Source organism: Melanerpes formicivorus, unplaced genomic scaffold, assembly GCF_026170545.1.
Source record: "Melanerpes formicivorus ecotype bairdi unplaced genomic scaffold, bMelFor1.0.p_v2 SCAF_2, whole genome shotgun sequence".
Lineage (NCBI taxonomy): Eukaryota > Metazoa > Chordata > Aves > Piciformes > Picidae > Melanerpes > Melanerpes formicivorus.
The window spans coordinates 31123501-31142946 of record NW_027142354.1 but is presented as its reverse complement, the minus strand read 5'-3'; the positions used below and the strand labels follow the sequence as shown (position 1 = coordinate 31142946).

The following is a 19446-nucleotide window of genomic DNA, read 5'->3' as shown; positions in this document are numbered from 1 at the left end:
TTGAAAGTTGTTGGATTCCTTGGAAACAGAAGAGTTGGGCTAGCTAGATGTGCTTACCTGAGATCCCAGAGTTGATATAATCAAAGAGCTGGGCAGATCTGTAATGGGATTACAATTGCTATACAGCTTCTTGCAAATTTGTAGGAAAACTTTATTAAGTCTTTTATTCCTTAGAAAAAAGGTTGATGTTTGTAAGTTTTTGCTGAATGAAGATTTGATTTTTCTATTAAACTGGATTTATTAAAAGGATACACAAGTCTGGCAGCTGCTTTCATGTCTTGATTTTTAAATGAAGGAGCACCCTGGAACCACCCTCCCACCCCATCCCGTCCCGTCCCATCCCTTCCGATCCCATCCTGTTCTGTCCCATACCACCCTGTCCTGTCCTGTCTCATCTCATCCCATCATGTTCTCGCTTTGTTATTTTTTAAAATTGTTTAAAAAATACTATTCTAGGAGGCCTCCCTAGGGATTCGCTTATGAAAAATGACAGACTGCCTTTGCTGATACTGCTGTTTGCGTCGTTTTCGTTTGTCACACTGGCACAGCAGTAACATCTTGAAAGTGTTTCTGAATGTTTTGTTACACAGTGCATAGCACATGGGGTTCACCGTGCTATTGATGTAGCAAAGCCAATACCCCAGGTTCCAGAAAGTTTTGGGAATACAGCTGCAAAAGGTGTTCACCAGAACCATGATGTTATATGGAGTCCAGGTAATTATAAAGGCAAACAAAATGGCACTGAGCGTCTGTGCTGCTTTCTTTTCTTTGATAAGTGACATACGTTTTCTCTTTGTGATCTGACTTCTGGTCTTCAAGGCAAACTTTTTTGCCAGAGTTGCTTCCTTGAAGGACAAGGGCAGGGCTGCAGATGCCTTGGTCACTGATGAGATGTCATCAGAAGTTGTGGTTGTTTCTGCTGATCCTGGCTGAATCGGAAGCTTAGAAAAGCTCTTTTGGAAATTTCCACCATCCTGAATGCTTTTGGAAGGATGCAATTTTTTAGGTTTCTTTTCTCTTGATTCTGTGTCAGATTTCTGCAGTTCATCCCCTGACTCATGCAAATCTTCTGAAGAGGGTAGTTTTGTGGAGTTGAGAATGGCGCTGTGACCAGGAAGCTTCAGCACAATTGAGTAGATTGCTCTGGTCTCTGCAGCAATGTCATCTTCATCAGAGGAGGCTGAATTTTCAAGAGAGGCAGCAGCATCATTGTTGTTCCAGCTGTCACTGCTGCTGTGTTCTTGGTCCCCCTGGTCTGTGTTGGGTTCCCAGCTCTTCATTGTAAGCCAGAAGTGACAGCGTCTGTATTTCCTTCTGGTGGAACGCTTCATGCTCTGCCGTTGCAGCTCGTAGCTGCTACAGCTCCGGGAGCTGCCTGTCTGGTGTATGAAGCGTGCTGCCTCTGCTTCACTGCCTGAAGCCTGTAGCCCTGCTAACTCTTTGGTGCGTTTCTCAGTCTCCTTGTAGATCCTCCAATATAAAATGCTCATAATAGTGACTGGTAAGTAAAAGGCAGCTATGGCAGTGCCAAAAGTGATGATAGGTTCACTTAGAAACTGGATGAAACATTCATCAGGAGGCACAGTCCTCTCCCCAACAAAATACTGCCAAAATAAGATGGCAGGGGCCCAGAGAACAAAAGAGACAATCCATGCCAAACCAATCATCACGGCAGCCCTTTTGGTTGTTCGTTTGGCTCTGTATGTAAGTGGTCTAGTGATGGAAAAATACCTGTCAAAACTTATGACAAGGAGATTCATGACAGAGGCATTACTGGCAACATAGTCAATGGAGAGCCAAAGATCACAGGCCAAGTTTCCCAAAGCCCAGTGGTCCATGATGATGTATGTAGTGAAAAGATTCATGGAAATAACACCAATAATCAAATCGGCACAAGCAAGACTCAACAAGAAATAGTTGTTGACAGTTTTCAGTTGTTTGTTAACCTTAAATGCAACAATCACTAGGATGTTTCCTATGATGGTGACCAGTGCAAGGATCCCAGTGAGGAAAGCAATCAAAACTACTTGCCAGACTGTATGTCCACCCAGAGGGTCTTTGCTTGTAGCATTTAGAGACATGTTTGCCGATTCCACAGTAGACAAAGGAAAACTCTCTGTGGTCTGAGGGAAATCATAGCTGCCAATGAGTGATGCTGCTTCATCAAGGAGTCCCAGCTCATGTGAATCTCTCTTCCAGAAGGAGCTCACATTTGAAAACACGGGCGAGGCTGAACTGTTATTTTGCATGATCATTGTGGCGCTCTGACATAGTCTGCAGCAAGGAAAAAACAAATAAAATCAAGTTAACAGATGAATGTGGTAAATAAACAATTGTCCTCACGTTCATACATTGAAATAATGCTATTTGCTAAATACATGCCAGAAATTATTAATGTTATAGAGCGCAGATCTTCCTTCACTGTATTAGGTACAGAGAGCAGAGGATGAAAGCCAGAAAGCTACAGAAACACACTTAAACCTCTACAAGGTAATAGCCAACACAGTCAAGTATTGATTGAGAAGACTGATAGGTAAGTTTAGATGGCAATGATATTATTATGCTGCTTTTTTTCATAAAGAAAAAAAAAGACAAAAAAGGACAACCTGGTATCTGTACTCTGCACTGGTTAGGCCACACCTTGAGTACTGTGTTCAGTTCTGGGCCCCTCAGTTTAACAAGGACATTGAGACACTTAAACATGCCCAGAGAAGGGCAACGAGGCTGGTGAGAGGCCTCAAGCACAAGCACTATGAGGAGAGGCTGAGGGAGCTGGGGTTGTTAAGCCTGGAGAGGAGAAGGCTCAGGGAGAACTTATTGCTGTCTATAACTACCTGAAGGGTGGTTGTAAGCCAGGAGGCAGTTGTTCTCTTCTCCCAGGCAACCAGCACCAGAACAAGAGGACACAGTCTCAAGATGTGCCAGGGGAAGTTTAGGCTCGGGGTGAGGAGAAAGTTCTTCACTGAGAGAGTTGTTCACCATTGGAATGGGCTGCCCATGGAGGTGTTGGAGTCACCATCCCTGGAGGTGTTCAAGAGGGGATTGGACATGGCACTTGGTGCCATGGTTTAGTCATTAGGTCTGTGGTGACAAGTTGGACTTGATGATCTTTGAGGTCTCTTCCAACCTTGGTGATTCTGTGATTCTGTGATTCCAATATACAAGAATGGACCAGGCAGAAGATGCTAACAGAGGAAATGAAAATTTCACTTCAGGTCACAGACTGAAAAACATCACTTAGAAATGATGGTAGAAATAGCAGTATTACTAAGAAATAAAGAAAAAATGGCAACTTGGCAGTACTTCCCATTTTCAATGCATAAGACAACCATGAACTAACCAAAGTGTTAGTCTTGGAAATCCAAAACAACTACCACATAAAAGATACCAATAATCTTGCAGAATTAACGTGAAAATGCTACACTATCTATCACTAAGTCTGTAAAATTATTATGAATTATATTTAATTGTAGGATTTGAAATGTATTTGCCATGTAAAACAACCAACAAATCCTTTCAGACATGCCATGCCTCAAAAGACTCATCATGAGGAAGCCTAGGTAAACTGTTCAGTTGCAATCTTTCAGATGCCAAGAAAGTGCTGGAACCAAACCTTTATTTCTCAGGTCCGTTCTCCCACCCCTGGACTTCAAAGTAACTTCTCTAAGTCACTGTTTTTATGAAAACCTGTAGAGTCTTTAGCAGTCCAGTAACTGACTGAGGAGGTGCTGAGAGCAACCCAGTGTCAGCTCCTTGTTGCCCCCTGAAATCCTACAAGGTGGACCTCAGCAATTTAAACTCCTTGGAGTTAAAAAATGGACACCTAAGCTCACATTGACTTGACTACTTGATAAAATGGAAGTGCTAGCAGGATGATGAGTACAGTCTTTTGTTACCCTGGCTTTTCTACAAGCTCCTGTAATAGAACTGTTTAATTCAATACAAATATATTACCCACATGTTCATCTGCATAGAAACAAAACTATCACTGCTATCACCACCATAACATAACAGATTGGTGCAACTGTTTTGTCTTCTCTTTAGGAAGCCAAAGCAAATTAAATTATCCACAGTTTTCCAAAACTGTCACACATTTTGTACTTTCCCTATAGGAAGTCCTAGAGGGAAGTAACATCCTCCTGGGTTCAACAAGACAACAGCGTGGTATGCAGTACAGACTGCCAATACCTGCCCAGCAAGCTAACCTCAAAGACAAGATGACATGCAACCAAGTATGCAAGTATTCAAAATAGCATTAATGGGTTTATATTTGTATACCAGCTCACGTAAGTTGCAGCTAGTGTAGCACAAGATACAGGATTCCTTAGGAATGTGCATGTGATAACAGCAAGTACACTGTAATTATCAGTGAACAGAAACTCAGATTTACCATGATTTAGTTATACTGATGATTAGTAAAGAAGAGATTGTGCCCCTCTACTCAGCACTGGTTAGGCCACACCTTGCATACTGTTACTGGAGCATGTCCAGAGAAGGGCAGTGAAGTTGGTGAAGGGTTGGGAAGGCAAGTCTTATGAGCAGTGGCTGAAGGAGCCAGGACTATTTAGTCAGGAGAGGAGACTGAGGGAAGACCTCACTGTTCTCTACAGCTACCTAAAAGATGATTGTTGCAAGATGGAGGTAGGTCTCTTATCCCTCTCATCCCAAATGATAGAATAAGAGGAAACAGCCACAAGTTTTGCAAGAGAAGGATTATATTAGACTGAATTTAGAAAAAAATCTTCACTGAAAGGGTGGTCAGATGTTGGAATAGGCTGCCCAAGCAGGTGGTGAAGTCACCGTCCCTGGAGGTATTCAAAACACATGTAAATATGGCACTTTGGGACATGGTTGAATGGCCATGGTAGTGTTGACAGTTGCACTTGATGATCTCAGAGGTCTTTTCCAACCTAAACAATTTTGAAATATTAAATATACTACACTCAGTATAGTTTTTCATCTTTGCAGACAGCAAATATAGAACCATAGAAATTGATCTCATTATGAAATATTCTGGCCACTGTCTTACACATTCACAGCAGATAAAAATCACTTGATATATTCTTTCATACATGTCTACATATACTTGTACATATCCACATAAGAAAATATACATGCAAATATATATCACATACAATGTGACAAAAGTATGCATATATATAGATGCAGATAAAGCACATATATCTGCAACTATATATATACACATATGTGTGTATATGTATCTATGCATATGTGTCCATATACACACTCATATATCTGTGGATAAATATACACATACTTTTGTTACATTATTCCAAATAATGTTATGAGAAAGACTATTTATTTCAGTAATTAGCTATAAACTTGATATAGATAAAGCTCAAACATATCCCTAAGTATGTATTGCATCTGCATACTAAAACTACCTAGATTTAATGTTGACACTTTAAAATTGCTTTCGTGATTAATGAATTAGATTTGCCTGTTATTTGCTTACTATGTTGCTACAGTCAGTGTGTGAGGTCTAGCATAAGCAAACTAGGAACTACTTTCTTTAATCACAGTGATAACTTTCATTACTTTGAGAGTGTTTAGAGAACCTAATTCACAACAGCAAGATGTCTGATCTGTCTCCCTTGCTACCCTGCAGCCAGCAGACCTGAGACTCCTTCCTGGGGAGTAGAGGCTGGGGGATGACACCTTGAGTTTTCCTGCTGGGATGCATAAGGACACTGCACTGGGAGTACCTGACACTACCCACCTGAAACAGCCAGGAAATTCAGCATCCAAAGATGGGACATGGGATGGATTTCTTTTAAGCCTTTATTTGTCTATTACTTTCACCAAACACCTTCACTTGGACTGAGAGGCTTATGTTCATACCACTCAGCTGCACCTGCACCATCTACTGCCTTGCTTGCTTTACTGTTTGCTTTTACAGCATTTGCTCTTCCATACACTTTATTTCATGTGGTAAAAACCCCTCACTGAGGGTTTTAAAATTATGCTAGAAACATAGTTTTGAATAAGCTTATTTACACACCTACAAAAGTGAGTATAAATACTGTTACCACTAGGAGCACGAAAGAAAAAAATCTCAGACATACTGATTCTGCTGCCGTTTAAAAACTCTAGATGCCCATTTCTGATTCCTTGCACTTAAGACTCCTCCGTTTAAAATTGAATTTCTTACATAAACAGTATAATTCTCTTGCATAATTTTTCTGATTATACCATATATCAGAAGCATACATCCTAGCCTGCATAAAAGGACAATGAATGTCAGATACCCACATTTACTGAGTAAGTGTTTCTGTGCAGTTTGTTATCTATTTATTCTTCAGCCTCGGTGACCCACTACTCATTCACTCCATGACTTTTACCTTCAAAATAATCCTGTCTTGAAATCCTCTAAAATGTTTCCAGGCATAAGCTTCAGAAAAGAGCTACTAAATCTCAGTTGTGATATGGCCTAGGGGCAGTGAAAGTTTATCAGGTGTACCAGCAGCAGATGTGCTGAAGGAATGGTACTTTTCTTTCTTGGACAGCTGCACTTAGTGGTTATTGCCTGAACAACTCATAAAGAACAAAGCCAAACCTTCAAATGTCTGAGCTTTGATCTGTCTACAATTTTGAAATGCTTAATAAGAGCAGATTGGGTTCTGCTTAATTACAGTTAAATCTATGAGGTGTGCTCTTATGAAGAGAGGAAACTATTTAAATTCCAAGCAGTTTCTCTTTCAGAGATCTTTATTAGAATTGTGTTCCATCTGTCTAATTGATATTGGAGGAAATAAGCACATAGTCTGACAGTTTTATCTAGTTTGACCAACACACTGTAATTGTCCTCCTAGATGTTGTTCAATGACAGAATACGTTGAATAGACATGGAAAAAGAGTTGCCTAAAGAGGAAAAAAATTTTCAAGCCTTCTAAGAGAATTTCTCCTCTTTCACTAAAATGCCATCCTTCTCTTAAAAAAAAAAAAAAAAGTTTGAGCAAATTAATATCAAGAAGAGCTCATTACCAAAGCAAGACACAACAAGTAAATTTCAATGTATTTGTAAGCCAATCCTACTTTTAGTAAGTCTTGTGTGCATTTAAAATCCATATTAAATGTGAATGTTAGCTTTTAAGAACCTTTACAAGGAACAAAAGATTGCATTAATAGACCTCTTTACTATCTTTAATGAAACTGCTTCAAAGTCAATTGATAATGTTGCAAAAATAAACACATTTTTGATTTTACCTGCAAATGCCAGTGGGGAAAACTGGAAAACTGTACAAACATTTTTCAAATATCAAAGAAGACAGACAATGAGTTTCAGACAGACAATGAGTTTCAAAGAAGCTCACCTGACACACTCGTCTCAGTTTCATTTATCTACAAGAAGAAAAGAAAATGACAAAATGCTGTGAAGCATTGAAACCAGAAAAAAGAAAATATTTCTTTCTGGAAATCCTTTTCTTGGAGGGAAAATAAATACACCAAACTAAAAGGCATAAAGAAATCTCTAAACTCAGTTTTTATTTTCTGCCTTTTCAAGAACTATGTGTTTTTCTTCCTTTGGAAAGGATTTTAATTTTTTACCAACTTCAAGACAAATCTTGGATATTTTGGACAAATGCTGCTGAAAGCAGATGAGCTCCACTTTGTTATTTGCTTTGCAAGAATAATGAAGTGTTTGTATTTACATCAAGGTTTGGCAAAGAGCTAGCAAAGCCTCCAGTCCAGATGTCATATTTACCTGCTGTCAGGTCCTGTTATACAAAAGATGTTTAACATGCACCATTTAAATGTGTTAAATAACATAAATAAAGTAATTTTGAGTCTAAGAGGATCCTAAAAGGTTCCAAAATTGTACCATTTATGACATCTACATTTTCTACTGTATTTAGGTCATTGCATGCAGCTCCTAAAAATGCTGACCACCTACTATAGCTTTTGCTGCTGATTGATAGTTTGGCTATTTTGTGTAAGATGTGATTTTAACAAGTTAGGAAACACTCTGTTAAGAGAAATTTATTGTTATTGGATTTTGTGATTGATATATTATTGCTATCTACTGCAGCAAATCTAACACTCCCACACTGGACAGATGGTTTACTTATAAAGATGAAAAAAAAAAAAAGAAAAAAAAAGGGCTGTTGAGAGGTTTCAGCTAGAGGAGAAAAATTGCTAAGAAATAGCCATTTAGCTAAAGAAATCCATGTAGACATTTGGACACTGAAACTATGTAGATGGAAAAGGTAATTTTTATAAGAGAAACTTTGTCTCAGCACCGTATGTTTTTAAACTTATTGCCCCGCCCCCCCATTAATTAATGTTTTAAATCAGGCAATCACAACAATGTTGTAAAGCATTTTTAGTTTGATTCCAAGTGAAAATTGGCATAGGTGGTCAGATAATATTATTTTAAGTGTGTTTATTTATTTAATTGTATTACAAAATGGAAATTCCTAGCATCTGAGGTTTGGGGCTATCCTTTCATACTGGTAATTTGAAATGAGCTAGGGATTTATTAGTAATAGATTCATGGCAGCAAGGTGAAGACACAAAGGAAAAATACTTTGTGTCAGCATGTCATTGAAAATATTTCCATAAATGCTGTTTCATTATTCAACGGTTAATTTGAAGTCAATCTTTCCATCTGCTTCAAATTGCAGTTTAATAACCACTAGGTGGCACAATAGTTATTCAGAAGCAAAAGCTAGACTTTGTGACACATTCTTAACTAGTTTCTCATAAAGCCTATGTCTCATACATGGAAATTATAAATAACCAAATTTATTCCTTGATAGGGACAGCAGCTGAAAGAAATGCATGCCATCCAAATGCTGGTCTGAATCAAAGTAACAGCTAAATTACTGAAAACTGGTTTGTGTTGCAGCCTAACCTCTTACTTTTTCGTGGAATAGACATCTTAATGTCCTGGTGGAATTCTGTAACTTAATCAAAATGGCCCAATCCAGAGTCTGACCCCTTGTAGGCATGCTGCCAGCAATTTGTAAAGTCTCTGGGAAATCAGTGGTAGTAAGCACTGCAGTATTTAATGCATGCAAGTAATTGTTCTTTACTCACACACAGACAAGTAATTAAATAGTGCTCCAATTAAATTTTTTTTAGTTTTGGTTTGTTGGGTTTTTTTTGCAAAGTTGAAGAGTTGGATTTTTTTTTTTTTTCTTTTTTATGTTACACAGAAAGATATATGAAGACATGCTGAATGAAAATGGTCCTGACAGAGAGGGAGGAGGTGCCAATGAAAAATTTATTTTGATTTATTCTTCAGAAATGCCTGTTGGTAATTTTCATGAGAGGGACCTTTTCCTACTAGCATTTCTCTATGTTTCATAGTTTCATAGTTTCATTCAGGGTTGGAAGGGACCACAAGGATCATCTAGTTCCAACCCCCCTGCCATGGGCAGGGACACCCCACACTAGATCAGGCTGGACAGAGCCTCATCCAGCCTGCTCTTAAACACCCCCAGGGACGGGGCCTCGACCACCTCCCTGGACAACACATTCCAGGGTTTCACCACTCTCATGGTGAAGAACCTCCTCCTCACATCCAGCCTGAATCTCCCCACCTCCAGCTTCATTCCATTCCCCCTAGTCCTATCACTACCTGAGATCCTGAGAAGTCCTTCCCCAGCCTTCCTGTAGGCCCCCTTCAGATACTGGAAGGCCACAATTAGGTCACCTCGGAGCCTTCTCTTCTGCAGACTGAACAGCCCCAACTCCTTCAGTCTGCCCTCATAGGAGAGGTGCTCCAGCCCTCTGATCATCCTTGTGGCCCTTCTCTGGACACGTTCCAGCACCTCCACATCCCTCTTGTAATAGGGGCTCCAGAACTGGACACAGTACTCCAGGTGGGGTCTCACCAGGGCTGAGTAGAGGGGGAGGATCACCTCCCTCGACCTGCTAGCCACACTTCTCCTGATGCAGCCCAGGATCTGATTGGCTTTGCGGGCTGCAAGAGCACATTGAGAGCTCATGTTGAGCTCATGTTGTAAATATTTGTTTGGATACCTGCTTTTTCTTGAAATAAATTTGAAGAGTTTTAAGTTTTTTAAATATAGTCTTAAAAAAATCAGTATAATTCACAAATTCACGAAGCAGTGATTTTATTCAGTGTACAGAATGGACCTGCCACAGCAATTAACTGCAGTTACACAACACAGCATGGGTTTCTTTAAAAGCCTTTTGCCTTATGGTTGTAGGAGGTATGCAGTAAAGGAGGCACAAGGCTGAGGAGAAATGAAATTACTCACAGTTAAGCAAGTTAAATGGGGAATTAAGGTGTACTCCTAATTGTCACAGTGCTTCCACATACTACAGGAGGACTGACTTGCACAGATAATGAAAATAATATTGCTTTACCTTGAAAGGATACTGCCAAGCTGAATGTAGTAATTTACCGGCCTTCCCTAACTTTTTAAAGTCTATTTTTGCAAAATGAATGATCTCGAACTGTATCTTTGCAGGTTTTGGTCTGCATGCTTCTAAGATGTTAAAATCATTCTGTCAACAAAAAAAAAAAAAAAAAAAACTTTTAATTCAGCACCTCTATATTCATTTACTACATGACAAGTTGTTGACTCACTAGCTAACACATGGTATTCTGCACTCTCTCCTCATTGCTCTTTCTAAGGATTCATGAATTCTGACATTGCAAATAAAAAGATATTGAGAAATAATTACATTACCTAGAAAGCTTGCTCTCTAAGTAACAGGACTTTGCTTAAAACATAAGAATGTAATGTGGACCCCTGATTATTTGCATTTGCTCTTTCAAGCTTCTAACGCCTGAATTCTGCAAACCTACTACAGTCTAGGATTATCAACAAAAGATTTAAAATCCTAGTCCTAGCTAAATTAGATGGAAAATATTTCTCCCAGATTTGACAGGGTGGCTCAAATGGAAAGCAGAATATGTTACAGAAAGTATGTGGAAAGCTAGACCAAAGAAAATCCTCACCTAAAAAAGTATCTCTTGCCCCACAAGGTCAGAGGAATGTTAGTGCTTGAACTAAGAACAGGGATGAGCGATGCTGCATGTGGTTTCACCAAGTTCCTTTGCCCTCCAAAAGAAATATTAATCCTTCATTAAGGAATAAATATTTCCTTCCATTCATCTGCCTTTGTCTTCCAGCTGCCCCTCTTTTATGCTCTGTTTAGCCAGTGAGCTGTATTTCCATGTTGCTGTCTATCTGACTAATTATGTTTTAGGATCAGAAAAGTATTCCCTATTTGTCTGTCCCTTTTTTTTTTTTAACCTTCCTTGGCCTGTAGTGATACATGTGGGTAAAAGCTCTTAGGACTAAGAAGTATTAATTAGGTAAGTATCTGCAGCAATCTGTGGGCAAACTTCAGATGAGGTAAATGCTGACAACACCAAACTCTGTAGTGTGGTCAATGTGCTGGAGGGAAGGAAAGACATCCAGAATGACCTTGACAGGCTTGAGAGGTGGGCCAATGCCAACCTCATGAAATTCAACAGTGCTAAGCACAAGATCTTGCACCTGGGTCGAGACAATCCCAAACACAAACATCGGCTGGGCAGAGAATGAATAGAGAGCAATTCTGAGGAGAATGACTTAAGGATGCTGGTGGATGAGAAGCTCAACATGAGCCAGTAATGTGTACTTGCAGCCCAGAAAACTAGTTGAATCCTAGGCTACATCAAAAGAAGTATGGTCAGCAGGTCAAGGGAGATGATTTTCCCCCTCTAATTCACTCCTGGGAGACCCCACTTGGAGTACTGTGTCCAGTATTGGAGTGCCCAACAAAAGCAAGGTGTGGAACTGCTAGAGTGGGTCCAGAGCAGGGCCATGAAGATGATTAGAGGGCTGGAGCACCTCTCCTATGAAGAGAGGCTGAGAGAGCTGGGATTCTTCAGCCTAAAGAAAAGGATCTGGGAAGACCTTATGGCAGCCTTCATTATTTGACAGGGACTACAGGATAGCTGGAAAGGGACTTTCAGTTTGAAACAGCATGTAGTGACAGGATGAGGGGCAATGGCTTCAAAGTGGAAGAAGTTAGTTTTATTAGACATTCGGAGGAAATTCTTTCACTATGAGGGTGGTGAGGCACTGGAAATGGAGTGAGTGTATAGTGGCCATTTTGGTTCGGGAGCCGATCAGACCCGGTGCTCAGCTTTTCGCCTTCCTTTTGGGGTTTTGCGGGTTGGGAGGACACCTGGTAGGGGGGGTCCAGCAGAATTGTGCTCTCGCAAGCCTGTGTGGGAACGGGAGCTTGACGTCAGCCGCAGGAGGTTTAAATCCCACCCGGGATGTGCGTGCGGCACCATTTTGGTTCGGGTGCCTTTCTGCTGGTTATGTAAAAAAAAAAAAAAACCCAAAAAAAAACCCCAAAACACAAAACCAAACCAACCAAACTTTGAACCATGGTCGTCACTAGGACAAAGGGTAGAAAAACAGCATCTACCCAGACAGAGCTGCTTCATCAGCATGCCGGAGTCCAGGCTCCCAGCTGCAGAGAGTGCTTCAGCCTGGCACTTGGAATAGAGAGGGAAGGAGAGAACACCTGTGTCAGGTGTGACCAGGTGAACTTTCTCCTCAGTCTGGTGGCAGAGCTGAAGGATGAAGTGGCCAACCTGAAAGAGGAGGTGTCTAGGCTCAGGTCAATAAGGGAAAGCAAAAGGGAGTTAGATTTGCGGGAGAAGGCTCTGCAGATCTCCCCTACTGAGGGAAGGGTCCCTGGAAACGGGGAGGGATGGATACAGGTCCCTGCCAGGGGTGGCAAGAGAAATCCATCCCAGCCCTCTCCTCCTCCTCCGCTGCCCTTGCATAATAAGTATGAGGCCCTGCCGGCCAAGGGCAGTGGGGATGAGAAGGCTGAGGTGCAGCCATCTGGAGTGGAGCCTGAGGCCAAGTGGTCCCCACCAACTGTAACGACCAGCTCCACAAAGAAAAGGAGAAGGGTTATAGTTGTTGGGGACTCTCTCCTGGGGGGTACTGTGGGACCCATATGTCATCCCAACCCATCCCACAGGGAGGTCTGCTCCCTACCTGGGGTGTGAGTTAGGGACATCGCAAGGAGACTCCCAAAGTTAATCCAGCTCTCTGACTATTACCCTCTGCTGGTAATACAAGCTGGGAGTGACAAAATTGACAAGAAGGGCACCAGGGCCATTAAAAAAGAATTCAAGGCCCTCGGACAATTGATTGATGGGGCAGGAGCTCAAGTGGTGTTCTGCTCAGTCCCCTCAGTGGCAGGGGTGTACACTGAGAGGAATGGGAGAACCCACACCATCAACAATTGGCTCAGGGGATGGTGCCAGCAGTGGAATTTTGGTTTCTTTGATCATGGGGCAACTTTTACTGCACCCAACCTGCTGGGTCCTGATGGGGTGCATCTATCTAGAAGGGGTAAGAGAGTGCTGGCACTGGAGTTGGCAGGGCTCATTAGGAGGGCTTTAAACTAGGTCTGAATGGGGTGGGTGAGGAAATCAGTCCCTCTGCAGAGGAAAGAGTAGGGCACAAATTAGGGGCAACTGAGAAGTCGGGAGCCCAGCTGAAGTGCATGTACACCAATGCACGCAGCATGGGCAATAAGCAAGAGGAGCTGGAAGTCCTGGTCCACCAGGGTGACTATGATGTAGTTGCCATCTCAGAAATATGGTGGGATAACACGCACGATTGGATTGCTGCACTGGGGGGTTACAGGCCCTTTAGGAGAGACAGGCAAGGGAGAAGAGGAGGAGGGGTGGCTCTGTATGTTAGGGAGTCACTCTCTGCCACAGAACTTGAGGTGGAGAAAGAAGGGATTGAGAGCCTGTGGGTTAAAATCCGAGGGCAGCCTAACAAATCTGACATCCTGGTTGGAGTCTGTTACAGACCACCCAACCAGGATGAGGAGGCTGATGAAATTATTCTACAAGCAACTGGAGGCTGTCTCAAGATCATTAGATCTTGTCCTTGTGGGTGACTTCAACCTGTCAGATATCTGCTGGGAACTTAATTCAGCAGAGAGGAGGCAGTCCAGAAGATTCCTGGAGTTCATGGAGGACTGCTTCCTGATGCAGCTATTAAGTGAGCCTACCAGAGGCCAGGCTCTGCTTGACCTGCTGTTCTCCAATAGAGAAGGACTGGTGGGAGATGTGATGGTGGGAGGCTGCCTAGGGTGCAGTGACCACGAGATAGTGAAGTTTTCAATATGCAGGGAGATAGGGAGGAGCACCAACAGAACCTTCACCTTGGACTTCCGGAGGGCAAACTTCAGCCTGTTTAAGAAACTTATTTGTAAAATTCCCTGGGTATCAGCCCTCAAGAACCAAGGGGTCCAGGATAGTTGGGCCTACTTCAAACAGGAGCTCTTGAAGGCACAGGAACTGGCAGTTCCCACGTGCCAAAAGATGAGCCGGCGGGGAAGGCGACCGGCCTGGATGAGCAAGCAGCTCCTGGAGGATTTAAGGGGAAAAAAGAGGCTGTATCACCTTTGGAAGGAGGGGAAGGCTTCTCGAGGTAGGTTTAAGGAAGCTGTTAGATTATGTAGGAGAAAAATTAGAGAGGAAAAGGCCCAGCTGGAACTTAAGCTGGCCACCTCTGTCAAAGATAATAAAAAGCATTTTTACAAATACATTAACACTAAAAGGAAGGGCAAGAAGAACCTGCACTCCTTATTGGACCTGGAGGGGAACACTGTGACTGCAGATGAGGAAAAGGCTGAGGTCCTGAACACCTTCTTTGCCTCAATTTTTAACAGCAAGGCAGGAGGAGTTCAGGATGAGTGGCCTCCTGAGCTGGGCGATGGGGTTGGGGAGCAGTGTAATGCCCTGGAAATCCATGAGGAATTAGTTCAGGACCAGCTGAGCCACTTGGACACTCACAAGTCCATGGGACCAGATGGGATCCACCCTAGGGTGCTGAGAGAGCTGGCAGATGAGCTGGCCAAGCCGCTCTCCATCATTTTCCTCCAGTCTTGGCTCACTGGTGAGGTCCCAGATGACTGGAAACTGGCCAATGTGGTCCCCATCCACGAGAAGGGTCGGATGGAAGAACCTGGAAACTCCAGGCCAGTCAGCCTGACCTCAGTGCCAGGGAAAGTGATGGAGCAGATTATCCTGGCGGCAATAGCTGAGCACCTGAAGGATGACCAAGGGATCAGGTCCAGCCAACATGGATTTAGGAGGAGGAGGGCAGGTCCTGCTTCTCCAACCTGATCTCCTTCTATGATCAGGTGACCCATCTGGTGGATGTGGGGAGGCCTGTGGATGTGGTCTACCTGGACTTCAGCAAGGCCTTTGACACCGTCCCCCACAGCAAACTGCTGGCTAAGCTGTCAGCCCGTGGCTTGGACTGCAACACTCTGTGCTGGGTTAGGAACTGGCTGGAGGGCTGAGCCCAGAGAGTGGTGGTGAATGGTGCCACATCCAGCTGGTGGCCAGTCACCAGTGGCGTCCCCCAGGGATCAGTGCTGGGCCCCATCCTCTTTAACATCTTCACTGATGATCTGGATGAGGGGGTAGAGTCAGTGATCAGAAAGTTTGCAGATGACACCAAGTTAGGAGCAGATGTTAGTCGGTTAGAGGGTCGAAGGGCTCTGCAGAGGGACCTTGACTGACTGGACAGATGGGCAGAGTCCAGTGGGATGGCATTTAACAAGTCTAAGTGCTGGGTGCTGCACTTTGGTCATGGCAACCCCATGCAGAGCTACAGGCTGGGGTCGGAGTGGCTGGAGAGCTGCCAAACGGAGAGGGACCTGGGGGTGCTGATTGACAGCCACCTAAACATGAGCCAGCAGTGTGCCCAGGTGGCCAAGAAGGTCAGCGGCATCCTAGCCTGCATTAGGAATAGTGTGGCCAGCAGGAGCAGGGAAGTCATTGTGCCCCGTACTCTGATTGGTTAGGCCACACCTTGAGTACTGTGTCCAGTTCTGGGCCCCTCAGTTTAAGAAGGACATCGAAACACTTGAACGTGTCCAGAGAAGGGCAACAAGGCTGGTGAGAGGCCTTGAACACAAGCCCTATGAGGAGAGGCTGAGGAAGCTGGGATTGTTTAGCCTGGAGAAGAGGAGGCTCAGAGGAGACCTCTACAACTACCTGAAGGGAGGTTGTAGCCAGGAAGGGGGAAACCAGTGCCAGAACAAGGGGACACAGTCTCAAGCTGTGCCGAGGGAAGTTTAGGCTCGAGGTGAGGAGAAAGTTCTTCATCGAGAGAGTCATTCGTCATTGGAATGGGCTGCCCTGGGAGGTGGTGGAGTCACCATCCCTGGAGGTGTTCAAGAGGAGATTGGACGTGGCACTTGGTGCCATGGTCTAGTCATGAGGTCTGTGGTAACAGGTTGGACTCGATGATCCTCGAGGTCTCTTCCAACCTTAGCGATACTGTGATACTGTGATACTGTATCATAAGTCATCCATGGACACAAGGAAAATGCACTGTATGGATTTATGACATGACTTACAAGTGGAGAGTGCAGGAGGTAGGAAACTGGAGCTGGCTTCTCAAGTGGCTCTGTGCTGTAATATGGTAAAAGGCTGGTCTTAATATTCTAACTGGCTAGTTTACTTTTTTTCTTTAAGTGTTTTACATATTTTAGAAATAACTAATTGTTTTTATGGGTCAGTTCAGAAGTAACGTGCAAGGCATATAACCATGTTATTATGAAAGCGAACGTGTGACTATTATGTCAACGTTTCAAACACCTTTGTCTTCAGGAGGTCAAAGACTATTGCATCACATAATTATTGCTAGCAATAGCCAGGCTAAACTGTGGAGGAATGTGCCTGAGCTGCTGTAGTGAAGCACAGTGTTTCCAGCAAAGTGTTGGTTTTGTTGTTGTTGTTGGTGTTTTTTTGGTTTTTTTTACTCCATGTAGCTATAAGGATCCTGAATCTTGAGTTCTTCTGTGCACTTCAATTTACTGTTTTTAGACATATAAAAAAGAAACTACAACCACTGTTCCCTGCTTGGCTTCCTTTAGTAGTGCACCAGAGCTCAAAGTTGCTTATAGAGAAAAACTTCCATGCCATAAATCCTTAATAACTCTACACACAATGAGAAATGTCACATCAACGGTCATCTAAGACATCATGTAGCCCTTATCATTCTGTCTACATTGTCTCAATAGTATGAGTGTTCAAAGAAGACATATTAGGACAAGTGCATTCAGAGGATGTATTGTTGGCTCAAGGTTAATTTGAATTTATAACAGTAAATAACAGATATGAATAGGAACACAGGACTCATGTCACTGTAATATAGTCTGACCAGAAGGCCATGGTAGTGTGATGGTGTTACAGCTGGAAGCAATCTTTGTATTTGGGCTTTTTTTTTTTTTAAGATAAGGCAGCTGGTATCCCTGTCGTACTCTTAGGTGGATCCATAACCATAGAATCATAGAATGGTTTGGGTTGGAAGGGATCTTAAAGATCATTTCATTCCAACCACGCTGCCATGGGCAGGAACACTTACCACTAGACCAGGCTGTTCAGGGCCCCATCCAACATGGCCTTGAACACTTCCAGGAAGGTAGCATCCACAAATTCCATGGGTAACCTGTTCCAGCATCTCACCACCCTCATGGTGAAGAATTTCTTCCTAATATTCAGTGTAAATCTACCCTCCTCAAGCTCAAAGCCATTACCTGTCCTTCTATCACTACAAGCTCTAGAAAAAGTCCCTCCCCAGCTTTCTTGTAGGCCCCCCCATCAGGTACTAAAGTCTTTGTGAACCCTTCTCTTCTCCAGGCTGAACAGCCAACTATCTCAGCCTGTCCTCATAGAGGAGGTGCCTCTGCAATCTGATAATCATTGTGGCCCTCCTCTGAACCCACTCCAATACTTTGATGTTCTTGTTTTGGTGGCTCCAGAATTGGACACAGTACTCCAGGTGAGGCCTCATGAGAGTAGAACAGAGGGAGAGAATCACATCCCTGAACCTGCTGGTGGTGCTTCTTTTGATGCAGACCAAGATGTGGTTGACCTTCTGGGCTGCAAGTAGGTATTGCCAGCTCATGTTGAGTTTTTTATCAACAGACACCCTCAAGTGCTCCTCCTCAAGGCTGCACTCAAGCCATTCTCTGCACAGTCTATGTTTGTGCTTGGGATTGTCCCTGATCCATAATCACCTGCTGCTAACACCTTTCAGAGACCAAATATTTAGACCAGATGGACCTCTCTGCTTAGGATTGAACAGCCAGGGAGACAAAAAAAGAAAAAAGGAATTGTTATCAAACTAATATTAGCAATTCCAAGCACAGAAAGAATAAAAAACACTGCTCTGGTCCCTCAATACAGTTGTTTTAAAACAATAATGTATGTTACTTAGCATCCTTAGAACATAAATTATTTATTAATTTATTTGTGTTTTAAAGGTGTATTTGGCCTGCATTAGGTCAGAACAAGCTGTCATGTGTATGGATGCCTGCAGTAGTGACAAAATTCATCATATCAACTTTGAAATACTGCTGGGGAAAAACTAAGGTGCTAAAATGGCATCTAAGGGTGCTTTTATTATTTATTTTGTGTTTACACCACTGAGTATGAAGAATTTAATTGAATTGCTCTATCATTATAAAGCACACAGTAGGATTTTCTTTTCCTGCATTGTGAGTTTATCATAAAAATAGTTCTGTATTTTCCTGCCATTCTCACTATTGTGTGCCAAAAATACATTTTCTAACTAAATATTTAATGAAAATTAAAGCCTTGGGGTACCTATCCATTACTGAGTAGTACCCATGAACTTTGAATAGGCATGTAGTATCCAGTGTCTCTACCCTTAATCAGCAAACATGGCCCAATTTCAGAGATTCAGATTATCTGCACTTCTAATGTTAGTAAAGTGATTTATACAGGAATTCCAAGATTTTGAAGGAACTTAATTATTGACTCTTAATAATATCAATTGTTGTCAGAGAACTAGTAAGATTTCAAAAGGGAAAATGAATCCACAAGAAACAGCTCAGAATCACTGTCACCCTTGTATTAGTATTTACCTTAGCTTTTGAAATGGAGAGTACTGCTTACATCTCACTGAAGCCTGTTTTGAAAAGCCTTACTTTTCCAAATCAATCCCTCTTGATAATCTTTATTGCTGTTTCTAGCTGAAAATGCATTCATACAGTCAGCATCCTCCAAAGTCTGGTTTGTTAATGAATACAAATAAACTGTGACCATGCTGGATGTGCTCTCAACTGCTCTCAACTCCATGTCTGCAGCTGCACCATATTCAAACTCAAAAATGAGGGTTTTGATGGCACTTGCACATTTCTGCCCTTTCATCTGTCCTTTATCACTCATTTGCTCACATGAGGAAGTGACTTTTCCTGCCAAGGTAGAGGTAAATTGTGTCAGACAAGGGCAAAAAAGAGACAGATTCATTAGTGTACTAAAGGAAACAATTTCTGCGATGCAAAGTGTCAGCAGAAATAAGAGTTTCTACTGTTTCACTCCCATGACCTTATTCAAAAAAAGCATGAAAAACCACAGAGCTATTTGCT

General features: G+C 42.5%; 1 protein-coding gene across 2 annotated transcripts in view; it reads right to left on the bottom strand.

Moving 5' to 3' along the window:
- Positions 1–355: 355 nt before the first annotated feature.
- The window catches only part of CHRM3 (cholinergic receptor muscarinic 3), a 208544-nt gene continuing 189453 nt past the window's right edge, over positions 356–19446 (bottom strand). The window contains exons 1-2 of one of the 2 annotated variants that reach the window (XM_068147637.1): positions 7335–7360; positions 356–2274 (exon numbers count right to left, since the gene is read on the bottom strand). In XM_068147637.1, the coding sequence (XP_068003738.1) occupies positions 453–2255 (1803 nt within the window). In that variant the 5' untranslated portion in view covers positions 2256–2274; positions 7335–7360 and the 3' untranslated portion in view covers positions 356–452. Of the gene's footprint in view, positions 2275–7334; positions 7361–19446 lie in introns of those variants that run through there. The other variant, XM_068147628.1, reaches the window with a different exon arrangement.